Below are 23,549 nucleotides of genomic sequence, written 5' to 3'. Positions count from 1 at the left end.
ACAGCCATTTTTGATCTTATGCACCACATCCAGCTTAGAAACTTAGCTAAAGGGATGCTTTGTCTTCCAGAGGAGGAGAACATAGTAATCAAATTGGAATCCGCCTCTGACTCATTAGTCTGTGTGCTAGTTTATAGGCCCACGCACCAGATGCCCCTATTTCCCTTATGACTAAGCGAACAGATCGCTAACCTTGTCATCGATCATGCCAAAATCCTCCTCGTAAGCGATTTCAACTATTGGTATAATGACCCTCACGAAAGACCTCAGTCCACCGAGCAAACCGATCTCCTCACCAACCTGAATTTTACCCAACAGGTCTCCTCACCCACTCATCTCAAAGGGCACATTCTGGGCCAAGTCTGGACGAACTGCCGGTTAACATCGGCACCCACAATTCTCCCCTGCATATGGTCTGACCACCATTTATTAAAATTCATGTTAGAATAGATCACCACCGAGAAACCCGGGTTGGCCAGGAAATGTAACTCAATCAACAAAAAGGATTTTCTTGACACTTTGGTCAACACAGCCTCGCTAACTGAACCCGATATCAACATTGCGGAAGCAAGTCTGTCAGGCTGGCTACTCGCGGCTAGCGATATGCACGCACCCTTCCAAAAAGTTAACCTGGCCCGCCGCGCCGACGCCCAGAGATGGTTCACTCTTGAACTTAAATCCAAAAAAGTGGCCCTGCGCCAACTAGAGAGGCAGTGGCGACAGAATTCTTCCTCTGACAAGAAACCATTATACACTACAGCATGGAAAGAATATATGAAGGCCATTCTCGTGGTCAAAGCTGCCCACTTCTCCTCACATATTCTTAACTCTAACAAAAGTTCCAAAGAAATTTTTAATCATGAACAAGCTGTCCAACTCAGACAGAATCCTCCCTAAGGCTATCCCCACCGAAGTACTGTGCGACTCACTGAACAACTACTTTATAGAAAAAAATTCTACCTTTAAAGCTAGCATTCCTAAACACCCCCCCAACTCGACCTCCTCTGTTACACGCAGCAACAACGGCATGTTAAGCTGTTTCCCAACCATCAGCACCGAGACCTTTCAGGACCTCCTGGCTAAGGTCAAATCAGGATCCCCTCCTAACTGCCTCCCACCTCACAAACTAAAAGACTCCCTCTCAAAATTCCCGGGCCCTGCCCTCGCCTTCCTGAATGAGTCCTTTTCCTCAGGTCGCGTCCCAACAGCCTTCAAAGAGGCCATCGTGGTCCCTCTCCTGAAAAAGCCTGGAACTGACCCTATGAGTTTGTCCCTATGAGGTGTGCTTCAGACCCAGAAAGGGTCTGAAGCACACCTCTTTTTTGTCCTCTGATTGCTATTCATCCACTTTTTGTTCACGTTTGGCGTGCATGCACTCATATTCGCTCCGCTCCAAAAGCGTATTTATTTAAGACATCACAGACAGTGTGCTTCAGACCCTTTCTAATGGATCATATTAAATGCCGTTTCACTCCTGAAAGCACCCGTGAGGTTTACAGAATTTAAGAAGATACAAGGTCACGTTAAGGAATCTTCCGAACAAATGTCAACTTGAAAGAATACATTTAAAAGAAAGACATTTCAAACCATACGAGTAATGGACGTTTTGTTAATGAAAGTGGGCTTTTTACTTACAAGGGATTGAAGTATGTTTACACAAGAATTACATAGCAGTGAATTCAGTTTTTGGTTTAGTTTATTGGGTTGGAGTAACACGGGAGGTTTAATCAGATTGCACGAAGGGTGGAGTTGGAAAACCACGTCCAATGAGTGAGCACAGGTGGGTCTGAAAAGGTTACATCAAAAAGCGGGAACCAGTGAGAAGATGTGACTTTACAAACGGCGGTTTAGCTGGGAGGTTCAGATCGATTGAAATGACAGAGAAAACATTGCAGGTACACTCAGGGTTTTCAGGGTATGAGCAGGTTTGGTGGCAGAATTGAGGGGGTGAACGCTGGCAACAGTGGGGATTAGATTAAAAATCACGGTATTTTGTAAATGAAAAGGAAGTGTTCACGAACTGGTGAGGGGTGGAGTAAGGAAAGTCTGGTGTAGATGTGAATACGACATGGGAACTGCAAGTTGAAACAGGTACTAGTGAGCACACGAGGCTTTAAACAGGGTTTGAGATTTTCGGTTATACTGGCTGCATTAATAATATAATCAAGTAAAGCACAAACTGGGAAGCTGAGAAGTGACATGGGAAGTACAATTAGGAGGTCGAAAACTGCAGGTAGTAGGGATTGTAACAATGGTTATTTGAATATGCACACAGAGGGGACTGGGTTAGCACGAATTGAGTAAAAACATTTTTTTAAGGCAGGCAAATTAGGGGGTACACATTAATGGACGGGCACGTTTTGTTTGAAAGGTTGATTTATAACAGTGTCACATAGTGCAAAACTAAGTTTGTGTTTGATATTCATTTTTTTGAAGTGTTTGATTTTGAAAAGTATGGGGCTGATGTGTTTCTTTTAATATTTGTAGATACCCCTGAAGAAGGTCTTAATTCAGACCGAAATGCATTGGGTGAAAAATATGTAGGAGGAATGGAGACAGATTACGTGCCTGTGAATAGGCCCGGATGGGCAATTCCAGTGTCATTTAAAATGAGTGAAACAGATGTTCTTCATTTCACTTCCTTGACGTGACGGATAAAATTGTCTAAATTAACTGAATAAAATTTGGATGAACCTTGACAACATTAATGAGTACGTGTAAATATATCACAAATGTGCACACAGGCTGTGCAACTCATCTATGACACAAAACTCTGCGTGTCACAATTCTATGATACATCCCTGAGTGCCAAACCGACAACCCACTGCCCTGGCATAGGTCAGTCTCCCCTCTAGCTGGGTGCACGATACCAGTGGTGAGGGTACAGGTGCATGAGCCCTGTACCACTACAGTGTCTAAGTCCATTCTTAGACATTGTAGGTGCAGTGCAGCTATTAAGAGTATATGGTGCTGGGAGCTTGTCATTTTGAACTCTACAGCACCATAATGGCTACACAGAAAACTGAGAAGTTTGGTATCAAACATCTCAGCACATTAAACCCACACTGATGCCAGTGTGAGATTGAATGAAAAATGCACACAGAAGGCATCTTAGAGATACCCCCTGAAAACGAACCTACCACTAGTGTCAAGGCTGAGTGGCTGCTTTCAGCTACCACCACCAGCCAGGTTTCTAGACCCCTGGGTCGAGAGCCTGCTGCTCTTGGGGGCCTGAAACAATGCACATCCTGAGACGAGATGCCAAGCCCCTCCCCCAGGATGGGCAGGGTTCACGAGGGGGAAGTTTCAAAGGCTTGCCACCTTTCTGAGTTTCCCCAGGCCACTTGCTGCTTTCTGCAACTGGTCCCCTCTGGTTCTGACCCCCACTTTGGGAGGGAGAACCGGCGGGAAAAACCAGTGAGGAAGAGCGGTGTGCCCACCTCTGCCAACTCCACCCCTCAGGTGGGGGAGGTGAGGTGAAGCACAACTCTCGGTCCCTGCCATCTTGCAGATGGGGGGACTCAGCCAATGAGAGAAAGGCTTATGACCCCCTCCCACGGGAGGCTGGCATAATATGGGGTGTACCCACCTCAGGGAAGGGACCCATTAATCCCAACCTTTTTACCTACCTGTAACACCCCTTAATCTAGTATTTAGGGGCAACCCTGAACCTAGCTTCCTCAAACCAGAATAAACTATAAGAAAAGAAGAAGAAAGACCGAAAAGCCATGCCCAAGCTAATAAGAGGAAGACGCCATTTGACCTCGCCCCAGCCCTACTGGCCTGTCTCCACCTCAAACCTGCGAAATCCAGGTGTGTCCAGCAGCGTCAAAAACCTCGAAGGACCTGCCTGCCTTAAACCACAAAGACGGTGTCTCCTGTGAACACCGGAATTGTTCATCTCCAACCTCTGGCTCCGGCCGGACACTGCAAATCCGCCCCACTTTGCACCAGTTGTCCACGGCCCGGGCTCGAGGAGGCAAACACAAGGAGGTCTCCCCAGTTATCCTACCCTGAGATCCGTTAATCCCTGACCTGCCTCAACCCTCCAGCCGACGCCTGAAGCCTAAATCCAGAAGGCCCCCGCGACCAGTAGCTGGTAAGAAGATCCGACCCTCAAAGGCACCCTGCACCCGATGCCCCACGGCCTTGAGTGGCAAACCAACCCCTAACTTACCTCTCGAAGTGGTTGTCGCACCCAGAAGAACTTTGTCCCCAAGCCTGCAGTGCCTTTGCAAACCAGAGGTTGCCCATTGCAAACAACAGGGTGCCCAACGTTGAAACAGCACCCTGCACCCGGCCGCCCTAGTGCCGCTGAGGGTGCACCTTTGGCACTACTTTTTTTGTTCTTCCCCATTTGCCCTGAGCTAAAGTCCAGGAGCTTTGCTCCACCAACCAAGTGGCCTGCTCGTCAGCAGCCACTTGGTCCCCTATCCCCCATTGGATAACATTGGGCCTCAGCACTCTACACCCGGCCGCCCTAGTGCTGGTGAGGGTGTAACAAGAGTGCATTACTGGGGGGAGGAGCTTCGCGCGCAACCAAGATGGTCGCGTGAGCACAGGGCTCCCGGACCCTCGCCACCTCCACCGGCTATCCTGACTTTTATCCTGATTTGGACGACGGGTTGTTACTGGCACAGCCCTGATGATAAATTATCAGTTTACAGACTTTGATTTGGACTTTGGGAGCCGAAGTTACAGATCTCTGATTTTTCAGGCCTGCTCCATGGCATTGCCCCGGGCTCTGTTTCCTTGCCCTGCCAGCCGGACAGTAATTGAACAACAACGGACCACCCGAGTCACCTCGGCTCGGTTGTCTACTTCCGGTTTCGTTTCTCGCCCAGGGACCTCGTTGACTCTGCCTGAGTGGCCTGTCCCGATTGCTTTCCACCCTGCTACTTCTCAGAAAAGTGACTTTGGATTACTTTGGTTCATTGCCTGCGAGAGGCCCTTATTTCATCCTTCTCACTGATGCGGGTGACTTGGTCGTAGCCATTTATACCCGGTACCAGGCTTCCCTCCGGGGCTCCAGATCTAAAATGGCCACCAAGCCTGAGGGTGAAAAACGCAAGACCAAGCCGGGTGTCCGAGGGAATCCCGTGCAATCTAATGTCATGGATAGATATACCCTCACTAAGGGCTCTCCGGGAGGATCGACTAAGTCCCCGACTACAGCTGCAGAAGACTCCTCGACTGGTGAGGACCTGTCGCTACGGGACGTCATGGGCGCCATTTTTGCAATGAACGATTCAGAAAAGGGGGTGGTGATGAACAGTGTGTCTGAATTAAGCAGACCACTCTTACCCAGTCCAAAGATCAGGGCTTGATCCATCACCGTTATTTATCTCACTGCCCCATCCCAGCTCAGAACCTGGCTATATGCAAATTAGTCTGTCCCTGGCCCAGTGCATCATGGGAACAGGGCAGACCAAACTACCAAGCCAATTCTTCACCAGAAAGGAGACAAGCTACCGGGGACCGGTTTCTGGCATTTCAGCCTCTTCGGCCCGGCTTGCTTGAATCCTGATGGAGCAGTGAGAAACGGACTCATGTCTGAGTATACCCTGCCACACCTATAGTGGCCAAAAACGATTCAGAAAAGGGGGTGGTGATGAACAGAGTGTCTGGATTAAGCAGACCACTCTTACCCAGTCCAAAGATCAGGGCTTGATCCATCACCGTTATTTATCTCACTGCCCCATCTCAGCTCAGAACCTGGCTATATGCAAATTAGTCTGTCCCTGGCAAGCCGGGCCGAAGACGGATGTAATGCCAGAAACCGGTCCCCGGAAGCTTGTTTCCTTCCCAGTGAAAGAATTGGCTTTTGTAGTCTGGTCTGCCCTGTTCCCATGATGCACTGGGCCAGGGACAGACTAATTTGCATACAGCCAGGTTCTGAAACTGGGATGGTGCAATGAGCTAAAAACGGTGTTGGATCTAGCCCTGATCTCTTGACTGGGTGAGAGTACTCTGCTTAATTCAGAGACTCTGTCCATCACCACCCCTTGTTGTAAATAATGTTGTCCACCCTAAGCGTGGAAGGGTATACTCAGATGTGAGTCCCTTGCTCATTGCACCATCAGGATTCAAGCAAGCCGGGCCGAAGACGGCTGTAATGCCAGAAACCGGTCCCCGGAAGCTTGTTTCCTTCCCAGTGAAAGAATTGGCTTTTGTAGTCTGGTCTGCCCTGTTCCCATGATGCACTGGGCCAGGGACAGACTAATTTGCATACAGCCAGGTTCTGAAACTGGGATGGTGCAATGAGCTAAAAAACGGTGTTGGATCTAGCCCTGATCTCTTGACTGGGTGAGAGTACTCTGCTTAATTCAGAGACTCTGTCCATCACCACCCCTTGTTGTAAATAATTTTGTCCACCCTAAGCGTGGAAGGGTATACTCAGATGTGAGTCCCTTGCTCATTGCACCATCAGGATTCAAGCAAGCCGGGCCGAAGACGGCTGTAATGCCAGAAACCGGTCCCCGGAAGCTTGTTTCCTTCCCAGTGAAAGAATTGGCTTTTGTAGTCTGGTCTGCCCTGTTCCCATGATGCACTGGGCCAGGGACAGACTAATTTGCATACAGCCAGGTTCTGAAACTGGGATGGTGCAATGAGCTAAAAAACGGTGTTGGATCTAGCCCTGATCTCTTGACTGGGTGAGAGTACTCTGCTTAATTCAGAGACTCTGTCCATCACCACCCCTTGTTGTAAATAATTTTTGCAATGAAGACCACCTTGGGACAACAATATGAGGCCCTGTCTCACAAACTAGACACTGTTGCTACAGATGTTAACTTGATCAGGGCAGATCTTGCGAAGACCAATGAAAAGGTCAAGTCCCTTGATCCTAAGACATCTAGCCTCGTGACCGATGTCTCCGACTTACAGGCCGAGGTCGGTAACCTACGAACCGCCCAGGACTACTTCTCTAGACGCCTGGAAGATTTCGAGAGCCGGGCCCGGCGGAATAACGTCCGCCTGATTGGTGTCCCGGAAACATCGGGGGCCTCTTCGGTGGATTTACTGGTGGAGGATCTCGTATTGAATCATGTAGCACCCAAGGGCCTTAGTAAGTTCTTTGCTGTGGAACGTGCACACAGGATCCCTGGGGGCGTGCCGAAACCGGGTGCCGCTCCGCGTCCCATCATTGCTAGGATCTTCCACTTTCGGGACAGGGATGCGATTCTGCAGGCGTCACGCCAGTCTGGTCCGACCGCCTTCGAGAATACTACAGTCAGTTTCTACCCGGACTTGACCCAGCAGGTCCAGAAACAGCGACTTGGATTCCAAGGAGTGAAAAAGAGGCTGAGAGACAGAGACATGAAATATGCTATGCTTTTTCCGGCCCGTCTACGCGTGGTTTACAACGAACGGGCATTTTTCTTCGACCATCCTGGGGCCGTAAGTGACTGGCTTGACTCGCTGCCTACGGGGCAGGAACATTCTGAGAACTTTGGACATTCCGGAGGAGCGGAAGGCGGCCCGGTGGAACAAGAATAGGGATCTTGGTCGGCCCCTTGTCCATCGAATTGACTCTCCGCTGTGGTTTGATGCTATGATACTATTGCTTGCAGACATTTGGTCCTTTTTGGGGGTGGGTGACTCTTCCTCCTCCGGGGTTCTTTTCGTAGATTAGTTGGGTACTAGGGCGACGGGCACACTGCAAGTTGGGGTGGCTTTTTAGTCTCACGCAGGGGTGCGGGGAGGGGGGTGAGATGTGTGGGGTTTTTTGGGGGGAAGGGGGGTTGAAGTTTAGGTTTCATGGTTCTTTACAAGGCACAGTAATGACGAGCTTCTGTTGTATGACGTTGCACCTGGTGTGGAGTGGGGGCGGGGTTGATTATTGGGATGGGGGGTAGGGGACTTCGACTGTTGTGTTGGAACGTCAACGGGTTGGGGGATAGGATTAAATGGGGTGTGGTGTTGCAGCTGTTGCGACGTTTATCCCCTGATGTTGTTTTGCTCCAGGAGACGCATTTGCTCGGCAATACGTGCCATGCGTTGAATAGGCGTGGCTATCGTCTCCTGGCACACTCTGGTTTCACTTCTGGATCCAGGTGGGTGGGCATATTGGTTCGGAACTCCCTCCCTCTTGCTATTGACGAGATCATCCTTGATGACAGGGGACGGTATGCCGCCATTGTTGGGCGCTGGGAGGGGAAGGTTATAACCCTGCTCTGTGTCTACATACCGCTTGGCCTCCAGACTACTACCTCTGCTGATCTGGGAAGGGTAATCCTGGGAGTCCCGGAGGGTCTGCTTGTGGTGGGCGGGGATTTTAACTCCGTAGTTTCGGGGATGTGTGATCGTTATCCGCCCCGGGAACTTACGAAGGCTCAGTCCTGGTTGGGTGAATTCCTGGAGATTCTGGGGCTCACCGATTGTTGGCGCTTGCTACACCCGGGGAAATCGCAGTATACCTTTCATTCTGGGGCGCACGGCAGTCTCTCCAGACTGGACTATGTTCTGATGCCCTCTTCTCAGGCCTCCGTTATACGGGAGGTAAAGCACCTTGCTAGAGGTATATCGGATCACTCCCCGTTATGGTTGGTGGTGGATGCGCAGCTGGGGACGGAGGGTCGTGTGGCCCCGATTAACCCCTGGTACCTCCGTGACCCCAAAGTTAGAGTTGAGTTGATCAAGACGCTTGACCAATATTTTACTGAGAATGTTGGCTCCGTATCCTCCTCGGTTTCGTTGTGGGAAGCGTATAAAACCGTTAATCGTGGCCAGGCCCTCTCCCTGATTAGTAACATTAAGAGGAGTAACCGAGAGGAAATTGTCCGTATTGAGGGCGATATTACTGCCCTGGAGGGGGAACTGGAGTCCGGGGTCACCCCAGATGGGTTACACTGGTTGGGTCTAAAGCAATTTGAATATAGAGCGTTGGTCACGGATGCTGCGAAAGTGATGAGCAGGGAACAGCAGGGACGCCTGTATGATGTGGGTGATAAAGCAGGGAAGCTGCTTGTCTGGCTGGATAAAAGGGAGAGTGGGAGTCGGGTGGTTCCTGTGATTGTGGATGGGAATGAAGTGCGTCATACTGATCCTGTTGAAATAGTTGAATGTTTTGCTGATTATGTCCAGGAAGTGTATTCCCCTGTGTCTGACAGACCTGAGTAGGACTCCCGCTTGCTTTTGCGTGACATTGCGCTGCTCTGTTTGTCTGATCCCGAGAGGGAACTCCTCGACGCGCCGCCCACGGTGGAGGAGGTTGCGACTGCTATTCGTTCGGTTCGTTCCGGGAAGGCTACGGGTCCCAACGGGCTTCCTATTGAGCTCTATAAACTCCGTCCGGACAAGATAGCCCCGTATTTACGATCGATGTTCCTAGAATCGCTGGAGATGGGTTCCCTCCCCCCTGACCAAAGACTGGCCTCCATAGAAGTGATTCCTAAGGAAGGTAAGCCTCGCGATCGCTGCGCCTCCTTTAGGCCTATATCACTGATTAATGCTGAACCGAAGATCCTGGCCAAATTGCTTGCCAATCGCTTGGTCACTGTCATAGGCGACCTGGTTCACCCGGACCAATCTGGTTTTATACCACACCGCAATACTGCGCTTAACCTCCGGCGATTGCATGGCGTCCTCGCGCGGGCGGCGACGTTGCGTGAACCGGCCATCTTGGCGTCCTTGGACGCCACCATGGCGTTTGATACGTTAGAGTGGCCATACCTATGGGCGGTCCTTGCTAAATTTGGCTTTGGTCCGGTCTTCATTGACTGGGTGAAACTGCTTTACACCGACCCTCTGGCTCAAGTGGTTGTGAATGGTCGAGTCTCTGCTTCCTTTGTGCTTGGAAGGGGTACGCGCCAGGGTTGTCCTTGGTCTCCTCTTTTGTTTGCCCTCGCCTTGGAGCCACTGGCGGCTTGGCTAAGGTGGGAGCCGTCCTTGAAGGGCATTAGATGGACTCCGGAGTTTGAGGACCGCGTATCCTTATATGTGGATGATATCCTGTTATACCTTACATCGCCGCGAAAATCGCTGATCGTCCTTTTTGATGTGTTGACCTCGTTTCGTAAGAATTCTGGCCTCGTCATTAATTGGTCGAAATCTTGTGTTTATGTTCTTTCGGGAGACGCTCCTCTTTTGCCCCGTGGCTGTCCTATTGCGGTAGTGCGGGAGGGATTTAAATACCTGGGGATCTTTATTACCCTGAACCCAGGGCTTCGATATGAACGTAATTTGTTGCCTCCTCTCCAGCGCCTCCGAACTGATGTCCTTGCTTGGGGTAGGCTCCCTCTTTCTCCCCTGGGTAGGGCGGCGTTGTTCAAGATGTCGCTACCCCGGTTCCTCTACACGTTGCAAAACACACTTGACGCTGTACCTGCTAGTTATTTCCGAGAGATTGAAAGCTTACAGAGGCAATTGGTGTGGGGGGGCCGCTCTCGTATTGCTATTGCGAAGATGACGCTACCGTGGTACGACGGTGGTATCGCACTCCCTGATATCCGCCGCTACTACTGGGCGTCTCAGCTAGGGGCTATTAATCACTGCACGTACGGTCCTTCGCCGAATCCAGCCTTTGAGATGGATAAGTGGCTGCTGCCCGGTGGGGACTACAATAGGTCTCTATGCTAGATCTGCTAGTAAGACTCTCACGGGCCCAACTAGGACGGCAGTCCAGGTTTGGCATCGTGCTACGGTGGCTCTGGGCTGGGCGGATAGGTTGACCCGTACGACTCCGTTATACGCATCGGACAGACTTGGATCCCTTTGGCGGTCGAAGGGTTTTGATAGGTGGGATGTGATCGGTATCAGCAAGGTGAATGATGTGTTGATTAAGGGTAGAGTCAAGACGTTCGATGAGCTGAGAACTGAATGTGAATTGAATGATAGAGAATTCTTCAGGTATGCGCAAGTTCGACACGCGGTACTGTCTGTCTTCCCCTTGGGCACGGATATACCGGATGCGTCCCCGCTCGAAGATAGGTTATTGGACGGGTACGTCCCAGACAGCATGATCTCGCTCATATACAAAAAATTGATCAACTCCAGGACTGACCTATTGGGCCACCTTCGAGAGGTGTGGACTAGTGATGGGCTGGAACTTGATGATGAAGACTGGCAGGCTGCGATCTCCTCCCCTAAGGAAGTGGCGATCCCGGCGCGCCTCCGGTTTGTCCAGCTTAAAATTCTTCACAGGATATATGTGACCGGTCCTCGTCTTGTACGCATCGGGTTTTCTGTGGATGGACTGTGTAGGCGTGGCTGTGGTCTTGTGGGAACGTTTCTCCATATCATCTGGGAGTGTCCTGTAGTGATGCGATATTGGTCTCGTGTGCATGAAGTTATGAGTGAGGTCACGGGTGTGCGGTCGATGCCTGAGGCTAGAAGATGTTTGCTGAACGTTTGGGAGCCGAATGATTATAGTGTGGCGCAGCTTTGTTGGGTGACCTTAGGAAATATGATTGCCAAGAGAGATATTGCCCAACTATGGGGTGCCCAGAGACCGCCGACAGTTCTGTTATGGACCCAGAACTTGGATTGGTGTATGTTCAGGGAAAAACCAGTGTATGTTTCCTGGGGTACGCCCCGTAAATGGGGGAAGATATGGACTCAATGGAATGTATATCGTGGTGAGATATGTACTCCCCCCCCCCCCTCCCAGAACTGGACACTGAACTATTATCTCCCCAACCCACTGTTTCCTCCACGAAGAATTAGATATTTTGCTGCTTTTGGTCCCTCTACCCCCCCCATTCTTAAGATAGGTCTTGCACTTTTGTATTGAAGTACACCTCCCGTCCCCCCGCACGATGCAATACCATGATGTACAGTACTGCCTTGTTTTTTGTTGTTTTTGTATTTGTTTTTATAATTTATACTTAATAAAAAGTTTTAAAAAAAAAAGAGTGCATTAGTGACCCTGGGTGACCCCTGAGTCTACCCCCTGAACATCATCTCCCTCTACCCAATACTTACCCTAAAACCGATAACACTATTTTCCTCAATAGGATAACATTGGCTGTTTTTCTTGAAAACCTAAAGAAATTCTTTAAAATTGTACTATTTAACTAAAACACTTTTACTTACCTGTTAACAGGAAATGTCCCAGTGCAGTATCCAGGTACACTACACTGAGTAAGAAAAGTACTCTAAAAATTAACTTACCTGGTATTTTACTGAAAAGCCCATTCAAGTCGATGTACTGTATTTACAAAGCATTGCATTTCTCTGCAACAATACTGTAAGTGCATACACCATTACAACCCATACTGGATTTCAACTGTATGTTTAATGCAAAGTACTTAGCACTTACCTGTGCCAGGCTTGCTTGTTTCTAGGAAATAAAATAACTAAAAGAATATTTTATACAAAAATAATTAGTCTGAAGTTCACTCTTTGAGTGTGTGAATTCATTTGCTGAGTGTGTATAACAAATGCTTAACACTGTCCTCTGTTACTGCCTTACTGCTCGACCACACTACCCCAAATAGAGAGTAAGGTTCTATCTACTTTTACCTCTGCCTACCTTTTGGGTTCCACTGGGCTCAGTACACACTATACCTCACTTTGGTATAGTATATACAGAGCTAACTTCCTACAAGGATCCATCGTCAAGATTCTCAGGGCTTCTCTACTTTGTCTAGTGCCCAAATTCTTACATGTTGGAGCAAGCTAGATATTACGAGGAACTGCATAGGCAGGGAAAACAAAGAGAATATGGGAATAAGTTCCTTCATGATCAATACAGGGTGGGCACTTATTGTCACCCGATAGTGACCATTTTGCGGTAAAAGATTTTAGAGGCAAGGTATCCACTCTAAATTGAAAATAAAGTTTGCGGTCAAGAGGCTTAGATATAATGCTCCAGTAAAGTTCAAGACGGGGCAGTGTTTTACTGATACGAACCTCTTGGTCAATGCAGTGCTGTCACTTGATCTAATGATATTTTGCCCCACCATGTCCCAGTACCTTTCCTTAACCGCTTCTTTAGACAGACTGCATAGCAGATGGTTTGTCTCACAAATTGGACAGACCCATTGCCAACAGTGCCCCTTTGATATCCCTGAGCCAGCCAAGTTTATAAAAGCGATCTGCCTCTATAGCGTCCATAAGACTGCTTGCTTAGGTGGTCAGCTTGGGGGTACTCCATATTCTACGCCGAGTACCAATGTTCCCCAATATAACAGAACAAATCTAAAAACCTGGTCAATAGTGCTTATGTGTGCACGAAACCCTGTCTGAAGGGGAGTTAAAATATCATTGTCATCTATCCACTCTTGTAGCTTTCCTAGGGCAAGGCGTGCCGCCACCTTTTGAACAGAGTCAATAATACTGATGGGCCCATAGTTCCCAGGCAGAGATCTATCCCCCTTCTTGTAAACCGGTATAATCTCCGCCCCCTTACATGAATCTGGAATCGGTGCGCCCAGAGAAATGGCATTTGCCAACAGCATAATGTACATGCTCCACTTCTCCCTATCATATAAAAAGGCGTCAGCAGGGATTGCATTGAGGGCCGCTGTTACATCTGCTAACTCAAAAGCCAGGCCTGCTGAATAACTAGGAACCAATACTAAGGGTTCACATTCCTCATTAGCGTTAATACGATACTGGAGGGAGAAGTGTTCTACCCATGACCCTGGGGCAGCATAATTATCAGGGGGAGGGGGATGTGCACCCCTGCCCTATTTTACAGGAGCCCAGAAATGTTGCAGATTGCTCCCTGTACATGCAGATTTCAGTTCCTGCCACCTTCCTTCGTCCCACTCTTTTTTTTGCTTTAACCTGGGCAATTGTATAGGCCTTCCTGGTATTCCTTATCGCATTAGGATTTTTTTTGTTCCAATAGCTCCCCCAAGGAATTTACAACCTTGCCTACACTCTATTTTAAACTAGTTTTGTTGGGTTTGGGGATGCTTGCCTCTACCGCTATATGTTCTCTGAAAGTACAATCGCATTTTATCAAATAGAGATTCATGAATTGTGGTTGTTAAACCTACTAGGAGATTACTAGCACCGAGAGCCTCAACTGCGGCAACCGCGTCGTCCACGTCCCTGTTAATAGAGGACAGTGTGTCAGGATTATCAATTATTTTGGACCATTTGAGTCTCCTTGTGTCATTACTAACCAGTATATCTCTAGTTAATTTTATGTAAGGGGGGTTTGATGAGTCTTCCAAGTGCAGGAGGCAGATGTTTGATGTTAGGTGGTTATGGCCGCGCTCCACTCGCTATATCACAGCCATGTCCATAAAGGTGTGCCATAGCATTAAATCAATAAAGAGGTAAATCGATACGACTAGAGTGGTGGCCATTATTAAAAGTGATAGCCCATTTTCTATCAGAAGTGGTTCTACCATTTGTCGCCGCCCTAATGCATCTTTCTAGTCAAAGTGCTTTCAATTGTATTCCAGCTTCTGACCATTGTTTTATCGGATATAGCTACAGTTTGGGAATATTCCAGGCGGCATCCTCTTCCGCTGTGAGGTCACAATCCTCACTATCCAATGGCTCTAAGGTTACGTTAAAATCACCAGCTAATATAACTAAGGATTCACATGACCTTTTGTCCAAAAGCTTATCAACAGCCGCTACGGTGTCTGATTTCGTCCCGCCTCTAACCCCTCTTGCATATATGTTGTAAATGTCAATATTGCCATGTGGGGTGTTCATCAGTTGAATGGCTATAATGTCAGAGCTCCCCGTCGGCAGCTCCGAAACCGTGAGGCCAATTCCGTGGTGAATCCAGGCAGTCAGCACCCCCTGAAAGACGACCCTTACCTCCAGGGATGGCCGGGCATAAACATTTAAGTAACCTGGACAGAAGACTGGAGCTGTCGACCAGGTTTCCTGGAATAGAAAAACGTCATGTTGTTCTATGAAGGTGTTAAAGTTATCAGAAGCAGTCTTGGACCTGAGCCCTGCCTTGTTCCATGACAATATGGATGTTTGTTGTTGTAAGCGATGTACTGTTGGTGGAGTACCAACCCTGATGTATGAGATCCCTGTGTAAGGTCTAATAGGGCTCCACCTTGTAATATTGCGCATTTGCTCTGGACCAAGAATTCCACTAACTGACTGGAGAATGTGGTTGTCTGTCTGTAATGAGGCCTGCTTTATAATGTAAGAGGGAGAGTGAAGCTGTCAATCTATTTCCCTTAGCGGTGATAACCTAATAACAGAAGGTTGGGGGGCTGAGGGTTTAACCAATGGGGTTGCCTCGGGTAGCGTGTGTTTTATGCGAATGTTAGATTTAGTTAGATGATGGGTGCGTAGGTCAAATGAAACCAAGTTCTCAACTATGTCATGGCGATAAAATGTAAGTGCCATCGCATCCATAGAGGCCCCCCTTATAGGACACCTATTAGCCCCTTTGATATCGTCCCTGATGACTGACGGCCTCTTACTTGTCGGAACCATTGGATGCTCTTGTTAATTAAAGAGGTCTCACTCTCGCTAGTTGTGTTAGGTGGGAGTTTTGGGAACACCAGTTAGGAAAATTACCTTTCCATTATTGAGAATCCTAGCTGTACTTTGTGTGATATTGGGCGGTTTTTCTGCAGGAACAGTGGGATCAATCAGGGGTGAGATGACGATGTCAAAGTTAGGGCGATGTCTTGGGCCGGCTCCCTTATTTACAGGCCTACTCGTGAGAGCCGATAACTGGGGGCCGTGTTTATTGCATGGGGCCAAGCGAAGTGCGCCCCCACCCTCTTTACCAGGTCCAATGTTTCCCACTGGTCTTCCCTCCAAGTTCACACCTGACTGTCCCGGGCAATTCACAACACCATGTTCCCCCACTAAGCTGGCATGTAAACTACTCTTTTTTTTTCATAAGATGGATCTAAAAGAGTGCCATAGACAAAGAGTCAGAGGGACTACTAACAAGAGCTTTTAGATCTTTAACTTTCTGAACCCGATCCGGGATCTGGGGCTTAGAGGGTCGAGGGATAAGGCCAGACAGTATTCCTGCAGACCTATTCAAGGAAGACATCACTATTTGGGCTCCTTTATTGTCATTTTTTTTATGTGGCAGCTGTCCATGGTCTTTTTCATCTTGGTCACAATCCATATTAGTCCAAGAATTCAAGAATGTGGCCAAAAAGGGGACAGTGTAACAGGGTTTTATGGATCTTTCAACAGTTTCGATCAGGTGAACCAATCAAAACTGTGGGCCCTCTTATTAGTTATGAGGTGGAGCCAGCTTCGGTCTCTTTTTTGGCTGATCTTCACAGGGACAGGTCAGGCTCCATTAGATACTTGAGTGAGGGCGCTTGCATGAAGAGTTTTCTTATTTCACGTGGTGTATAGCAGAGTTGTATTTTAGCTCCATTTTCGTTTACCATTTACATAAATGGCTTGGAATTGGTTTTGATGGAGGTCCAGGGTGATCCTGCCAAGGTGGGTTTGAGGGCAATTCCAGTACTTTTATATGCAGATAATGCTGTCCTCATGTCGAGGATCGCTTTAAGCCTCCAATGTCTTTTGCATGCTTGTATCTCCCTCCATCGAGGGTTTGGATTTGTCGGTTAATTGTGCCAAATCACTTACGATGAGGTTGGGGGTCAAGCCTGTTAAAGTGAGGAGTCATGTTTGGTAGAAAGCCAAAATTGCCCAGGTGGGTTCCTTTAATTACGTGGGTGTTTTATTTGATAACAAATCCTACTGGGCCCCCTCTGTAAATTCAAAGACGTTAACTCTGGCTAGGTTGCCTGGGGCTGTGATGGATTTCAATCCGCGAGTAGGTAAGAAACCTGTGAAAGCCTGGATTAAGGTTTAAAAGACCATGCGTGTGTCAGCGGCTAGTTACGGTATTGACCTTTGAGCCGATCAGGACTGTGACCCATTTCAGCAGGAGGAGAACAAATTCCTCAAGAGGCTCTTCCACATTTGCGGTACATGAGAAGCTGGGCATTTGCTAGATCTCTTACCTGCTCAAACTTAGAACTCTACTGTGCTGGCTTTTCAATTGGCTTAAGAAAGAACCTATTTTAAATAGGCTGACTATTCAGGATTGTCTTTATGTTGATAATCATAAAACAATTCCTTGTCTGAATTATATAAAGTCTGCTTTTATTTCTTTGGGTCGCACTAGTTTGTTCAAGCACTCAAAAGGTAACACCAAACAAGATTATCAATGGGTTAAACATCACTTCCTTATGCAGCTATCTGTCAATTGTGAGGAACTAGAATCTTGCAAAACATCAGTGCGGGCCTATTTATGGACAAAGACAATCTGTTCCATTGCTCCATATTTAATCTGGGTGAACAACATCTATCATCATCACCTGCTCTCCAGACTCCAGATCAATGCATTTTTGCCAATGGTTTGTTTCCCTAAAGGTTGGGTTGCAGTCGACAGTCTATGGCCGTGCAGATGGGATGGCTCTTCTGAGCAGACTATGCTTCATGTTGTCATGTTTTGTGGTCATTAAAATGTACAGAGGAAAAAAATACCCGACCCCCAGTCTGAAGAAGGGTAAATTTCGCAAAGTGAGGCGGGCTATGGAAGATATTTACACATGTTTGTATAGGGCACTTCTTAAGCTGTGTGGTAAAGATATGAGGTGCTCGGCAATGAGACAGGGCCCTTTTTAGGTTTCGCCCTGGCCGTAGCACTGCGAAGCAGTGCCCCGCCCAGGCGAAATCTTATGATCCTACAGTATGGGGCTTTGTCCCGCCTCTGTCTTCCATTGGCTAGCTCCATAAATGGAGGCTAGCCATTGGAAGAGATTCGCTGTTAATCAATATTTCCCCGTCCGAACGCGATTCGGGGGCGTTTCCGTGTCTTTTTTTAAGTCCCGCCCCCCCCACACCCTCCCTCTCGCCGTCCCGTTGTCCGTGCCTTCTCCCTCCCGCCCGCCCACTGTCCGTGCCTCCTCCCTCCCGCCCGCCCACTGTCTGTGTTCGATGAGTCCCTCCCCCCACACCCTCCCTCTCGCCATCCCGTTGTTGTCCGTGTTGTCTTATTCTGCGTAATGCGCACCGAGGTGGGGGTTATCATGTTACGGTACGCAGCTGTGATGACAGCTTGTTCGTGTGTGTACTAGTGAACAGTCTCCTACCATACAAGGTCCAGAGCAGCAGTGACACTGGGCTCAGAAACATTTTTCTTCTCTGCCCCACCCTGAACTCCACACTGGCTCGGTGGCTATCCAGAACAGGAGCGATAAGCTGTCACATGCCGACCTACTTCCATTCCTGGTTACTGTAATTGTCTACTGAGTACTTCATTGAAGAGCCTGAAACTAGTTGTCCGTTGTTACTGTTTACGGATGTCGTTTAGTCCCGTGACGATCACTGGTTGGGAAGTCTGATGTCGCGTCATAAATTGACGCACCTCTTATCATAGGATTGGTTGTTGGGAATATCCTCTCAGATGTTAATTGGCGGTGAGAATGCAAAAAAATACGTCCTCGCGTTGGATTGGTTGAGAGAGCTCTTGCCAGTTGATTATTGGCTGTGAGGCCCATTAAGCAGACTCATTGTAGTGTAGTTCAGTGCACTACATTTCCCGTCAGTGGGCGGTGTTGGGAGACATGCATGTTTAAGATACGTTTTTAAGTTTTTTTTCTGCGTGCTGTCCTGTTTGTACTGAAAGGCAGCCTGGGCCCCACGAGCATGCCCTTCTGAGGGATTCTGCACTCAGGCCAGCAGGTACTCCGAGACTGATGGTGGTGGTAGTTAGGCTCATCAGTAATGCCAAATCAGTATGTCTCTACTCTGATTTAGGCCCTCAGTGGCCTCTAGAGCCCTGACAGTCGTATGAGTCATCCGCTCCGTACTTCGAATGCAGTGTGTTGCGTTTCAGTTGTTTTGTTCCCTTCCTCTGCCCTGTGCGATAACTTGTGACAGGAAAAAGGGGCATATCTGCAATTCTAACCGTTATGCCATGCGGATAAAAGAATGTTCATAGAATGGATGCGTTAGTACTAGCTAGGGGGCGTTTACGCGTCAGCATTCATGGTTTGTGGAAAGTACATTCGTGCATGTCATGCAGAAGTGCCGAGCGCCCCAATCCTATAATTACCATAGCGGCCAAGTTTTCAGATTGATTGCGTGTCATTTCTATAGTTTCAGATGGCGTATTAGTGACATTCTGCTTTCAAATGTGTGACTCTTGGAGTGACGCCTTTTCACTACCAAATCAAAACTACGACCTGTTTGAGCGCCCGGGCAGGCTCCGCATCATCTGCAGCTGCCCGGAATCCCTGCAGCTGGTTGTGTTTTGTAGATTTTTTCTCGCTAATCGTTGCCGGTCATCGTCTCTGCTGCCCCATCCAAGTTCTGTTCTCGTCGCTTTTGTTCGCCTTTTGTTTTTGAGACTGGGGTTTTTGTGCTGCTGGTTTTCCCACCTTCTCCTTCTTGCATGGATGAATCATGGCTACGCTTGTGTGCCGGGTCCAGTTCTTAGATGACACCGATCCTTTCAACAGCACCAACTTTCCCGAGCCCACCCGGCCACCGCTCTACACCTTCCGGGAGGACATCGCGCTCGTCAACCAGGTGGCAGGGGTGCACCGGCTGCTGAAAGCCCCGCACAAGGTAAGACCGCGGGGTGGGTGTGTGGTGCGTGAGGTGCCCTCCGTGGCGGGCACTGTGCGAGAGTGGGTCGGTCCCTGCAGGAGGACAGTTGAGGGGATCTGATGATTGCAGCCTGGGGTTACGAGTGGGGGTCTTTGTGTTTTACAGCCAGGGGTCCACGGAGGGCTCCTTCACTTTGTATGGAAGGGGGGGGGAATAATTTGGGTGTCACTTTATTGGAAACACAACGTGGATCTGAGGCCGCCCACAGTGCGCAAACATACACTGACACTGCACCATTTTTCGAAATGTGTGATGATCACGTGAAAAAACTGTGAGAAACGACAAAGCTTCTATTTACAATATATTATCCACCAGTTGGTGTCTGGGCACATAAAATGTCTGTCTGTGTGTGTTGCTCTGTCTGTGTGTAGCTCTGTCTGTGTGGCTCTGTGTGTGTAGCTCTGTCTGTGTGGCTCTGTGTGTGTGTTTGTGCTCTGTGTGTGTGTGCAAATGCAATAGGTCTCGCATTTGTGAGAGATTAAGCTATTGGCATTGTAAATGACAATGCCATTTATTTATCTGTTTTCAAAACCAACACAAATACAAAATTTGTCATTTACAATGCCAATAGCTCAAACTTTTACAAAGGCAAAACCGTTGCATTGTAAATGCTTGTTAAGAACTATGCCCTAGTTTGTATGTGGTTAGATGAAGCTTTTTATTTATTATTTATTGTAAAATGGCAGTTGGACGATTTTATGTTTTTTATATAATTAATTAAGATTTTATGATTAATATATTGGTTTTGTACGAATGTCAAGTTGTATATATGTTATGGTTAAGCATGCAAATAACGAAATGTATCTATCTAATCTCAAACTCTTCTGAAAAATAAAATTCTTATGCAGAACTATCAGTTTGTCACACTACATTTAGACCACATCTCCAATTCTCACACACCAAACTCAACACCTGCCATGTAGCGCAAATAACTCATCCTACCACCCGAGCACATCAAAAGAGAGCCGGGGAGGCATTATGAAGCAGAGCACTTAGCATCCTCATTAGGTCCCTGAATACCTATTTAATTTCTACAGCATAATGCAACTTAGATGCACAAACAAAATGAGTGTCACATGCTCAGTTCGTACCATTAGCCCTGATACTAGTATAACACCTATTACTAATGAACCAGAAACCTATAAGAGCGCTGAACTTTGCACCATGGTAAAACAGTGTGCCAAAGTCACTGAGAGCTTAGAATTTCTTCAAGAGGCAGGGAGGGATGACTGAGGGTGACTGATATGTTCCAGTTGCTTAGCTTCTATTATCTGGCCTTCATATCAATTCTACCACCAAGACAAATCATGCTATTGGAAATAAGTAATGCAAAACAGAGACATGAAAAATCATCTGCGAAGAATAGGGCATAGGAGCGGGTATACAATTCTTCATGGGTTCCATATAATGCCATTTAAGAAATAAAACTATAGAAATGCCCAATAGTGAATGGGAGGTACTACTGCAAAATTAATTCAGGAAACAATTGCAGGAATTGAGCAATGAACACACAAGTAAAAAAGCATACTATCTTAAGTAATTATTTTTATTTCAAACATTTTGATACCACTTGTATCACAGGCTTTAACAAGAGAGGTACTAACCTGTCTTCCTTGTTTATCTGGTCGCCAAATCCTACTGTACTCACAATGGTTAATTTCAAACGCACACTACTTTCCTGGAGCTCATAAGTCTGCCCTTTAAGCTTTACAGAAGGTTCGCAATGAGATGACTCGTCATCCTCAAAGTTTGTATTAAATAAAGTGTCTATGAGCGTTGACTTTCCAATGCCCGTCTCTCCTGTAATTACAAACAAATGAATGAATTAAAAAACAAATAGAACATGAAACAAAAACTGTAAAAAAGAACTCAACTTGTAGTAGGCTGCTGAATGAAGGGTACCTTTCTTTTGTGGCCAAGCATAAACCTCCTTTCAATAACACAACTCTACAGCACCTTTCAGGAAAGTAATTGTTAGAAATAGGATTTCTGGTAGGCTAAGACTTGCACCAAAGCAAGGCAGAAACCACCACTCCAGTCAGGGCAAGGGAGTTACACGCCAAAGATAACCCCTGCTCTCCCCCTTTGTAGCTTGGCACGAGCAGTCAGGCTTATCCCGGAGGCAATGTGTAAAGCGTTTGCGCAACACACTCACACAGCAGCAACACACTAGGTACACCACAAAAAGAACCCCCCCCCCCCCCAAGGTTATATAAAAAATAGCCTTTGTATTATAAAAACACATTAGAATATAATCACAGACATACATACACTATGCCAACTGGCACCAGGTCACAATTTACAGGGGACTATATACCCGGCAGCGCCAATCGGGTCGCTGCCAGAACCATCACAAACATAACCAGTAAATTAGTAATAACAGCCAGTCGCTACTGGTAGAAGAAATGAACTGAATATCATCACCTTAACATAAATCCCATTACCATTAACATGTTAGCGCCGGCATAGCCATAGCATATCATACCATGACCTTAGGCATGCAACACCTTAGCATGAGGCCTAAAAAAGTAATCAGACATGAACCTAGAACATCACAGCATGATATTAGGCATCATCATTAGGCAGGTACCACACCAGGAATAAACATATTAGGCCAGGACTGACCACCGGGCTTTTCACATGGGGCGTCAATGCCCTACGTCTAGAAATGTTAGGGCTTCTCCAGGGCTATCCCATTAGCCCTCTGGCTGCCAATGCAGCAATCAACAGTGTTCAGTCGCACCAGCCTAAGCATAGCAGCTGCCCACTACTTGCTGGGCAGCTGTGGACAAAACTTGGAGGCAGCGGCACCTCGGTACCCTCTGGACCTCCACTGGGGCTTTCTAACATATGTGGCAAAGATGTTGCAGCTGCCCCCTCCTTCGTGGGGCAGTTGGAAGCATTAACTAACAGACACAGGCACCAATGTGCCTCTCCGTCCCACTCTGGGACTCCAAAAATAAACTTGCCCCCAAACGTTGCAGATGCCCGCTCTCTCGCGGAGCAGCTGTGGCGATATTAGCCCGCGCACCACCGTACCTTTGGAGCCCCACTCTGGGACTCTTAACTGCCAACAGGAAGATGCCCCTGTTGTAACTGTTTGCTATCCTGCAGGGCAGCTGAAGCAATGGCACCAACTCTGCACCACGGTGCTGTGGAATTACTCAAGGCAGCTGCCCACTACCATCCGGGGCAGCTGCTACTGCAGGAGAATAGAGCTGCGCAACCCCCACCTCTCCCATGGCCTCTCACCTGGGAAGGGGCGCTCTCCTCGTGGCCGGGACACTGCCCGCCACTCTGCTTCCTTCGCTGGGGGAGCACGGAGTCTCCTTACTTCGCCCGCTCTCTCTCTCCTGCCGCGGGGTGGAGCCCGCCAGGCTCAGGTGCTTGGGACCGCACACGGGGCTCCCTCCGGAACACGAGGGCCCCCGCCTTCCTCAGCCCAGGTTTCCTCTACGACCGCGCTGCAACTTCTGCCCAGGGCGTGAGGCTCCACCCCCAAACAGGCAGCTCGTGCCTGGCTTCTGTGTCGCCGCGGGCAGCGCAGCGGCCCTCAGCAGTCTCGGCGGTTTCTTTTTCTTCGTCTGCGGGACTATACGGGGTAGGCTCCCATTTTAAGTGAAGACACTTGCGGGGTGGGCACCCGCTATGTGCATTTTAAACCATAAAGTCAAAGATGCGGCACCCGCTAAAGGTGACGAAAATGCAGAATTGAAAGAGGCAAAATGTAGCATAAACGCGGGGGGCATCCACTTGGCGCACACAAATACGCGGTGGGCTCCCGCTTCAATAAGGAGCTCAGGGGGGAATGCCACACGCCGGGATTCCCTCGCAGCCTCGTGCTGCAGCAAGGCCAGCTCCTCTCTCCTCAGGCAATTACCATACAGAGCTCAATAGCCGCTAGGAATCTCTAAAGTCCTTAAAAGGGGCAGAAGTAAAAGAGTCCTTAAAAGGGGCAGAAATAAAAGAGTCCTTAGTGCTGGGGACCCCAGCAAAGCCTAGCCAGGCAGGCCAGC

The 23,549-nt window shown here is 48.2% G+C and overlaps 1 protein-coding gene across 2 annotated transcripts in view; it reads right to left on the bottom strand.

Moving 5' to 3' along the window:
- SEPTIN10 (septin 10) overlaps positions 1-23,549 on the bottom strand; it is a 379,629-nt gene that overhangs the window by 204,556 nt on the left and 151,524 nt on the right. For both annotated transcript variants that reach the window (XM_078658118.1, XM_078658119.1), the window contains one exon: positions 21,138-21,333. In XM_078658118.1, the coding sequence (XP_078514244.1) occupies positions 21,138-21,333 (196 nt within the window). The remainder of the gene's footprint in view (positions 1-21,137; positions 21,334-23,549) is intronic.

This window comes from Lissotriton helveticus, chromosome 8 (assembly GCF_964261635.1).
Source record: "Lissotriton helveticus chromosome 8, aLisHel1.1, whole genome shotgun sequence".
Lineage (NCBI taxonomy): Eukaryota > Metazoa > Chordata > Amphibia > Caudata > Salamandridae > Lissotriton > Lissotriton helveticus.
The sequence above is the reverse complement of the archived record's forward strand: the minus strand, read 5'-3'. Positions and strand labels throughout refer to the sequence as shown.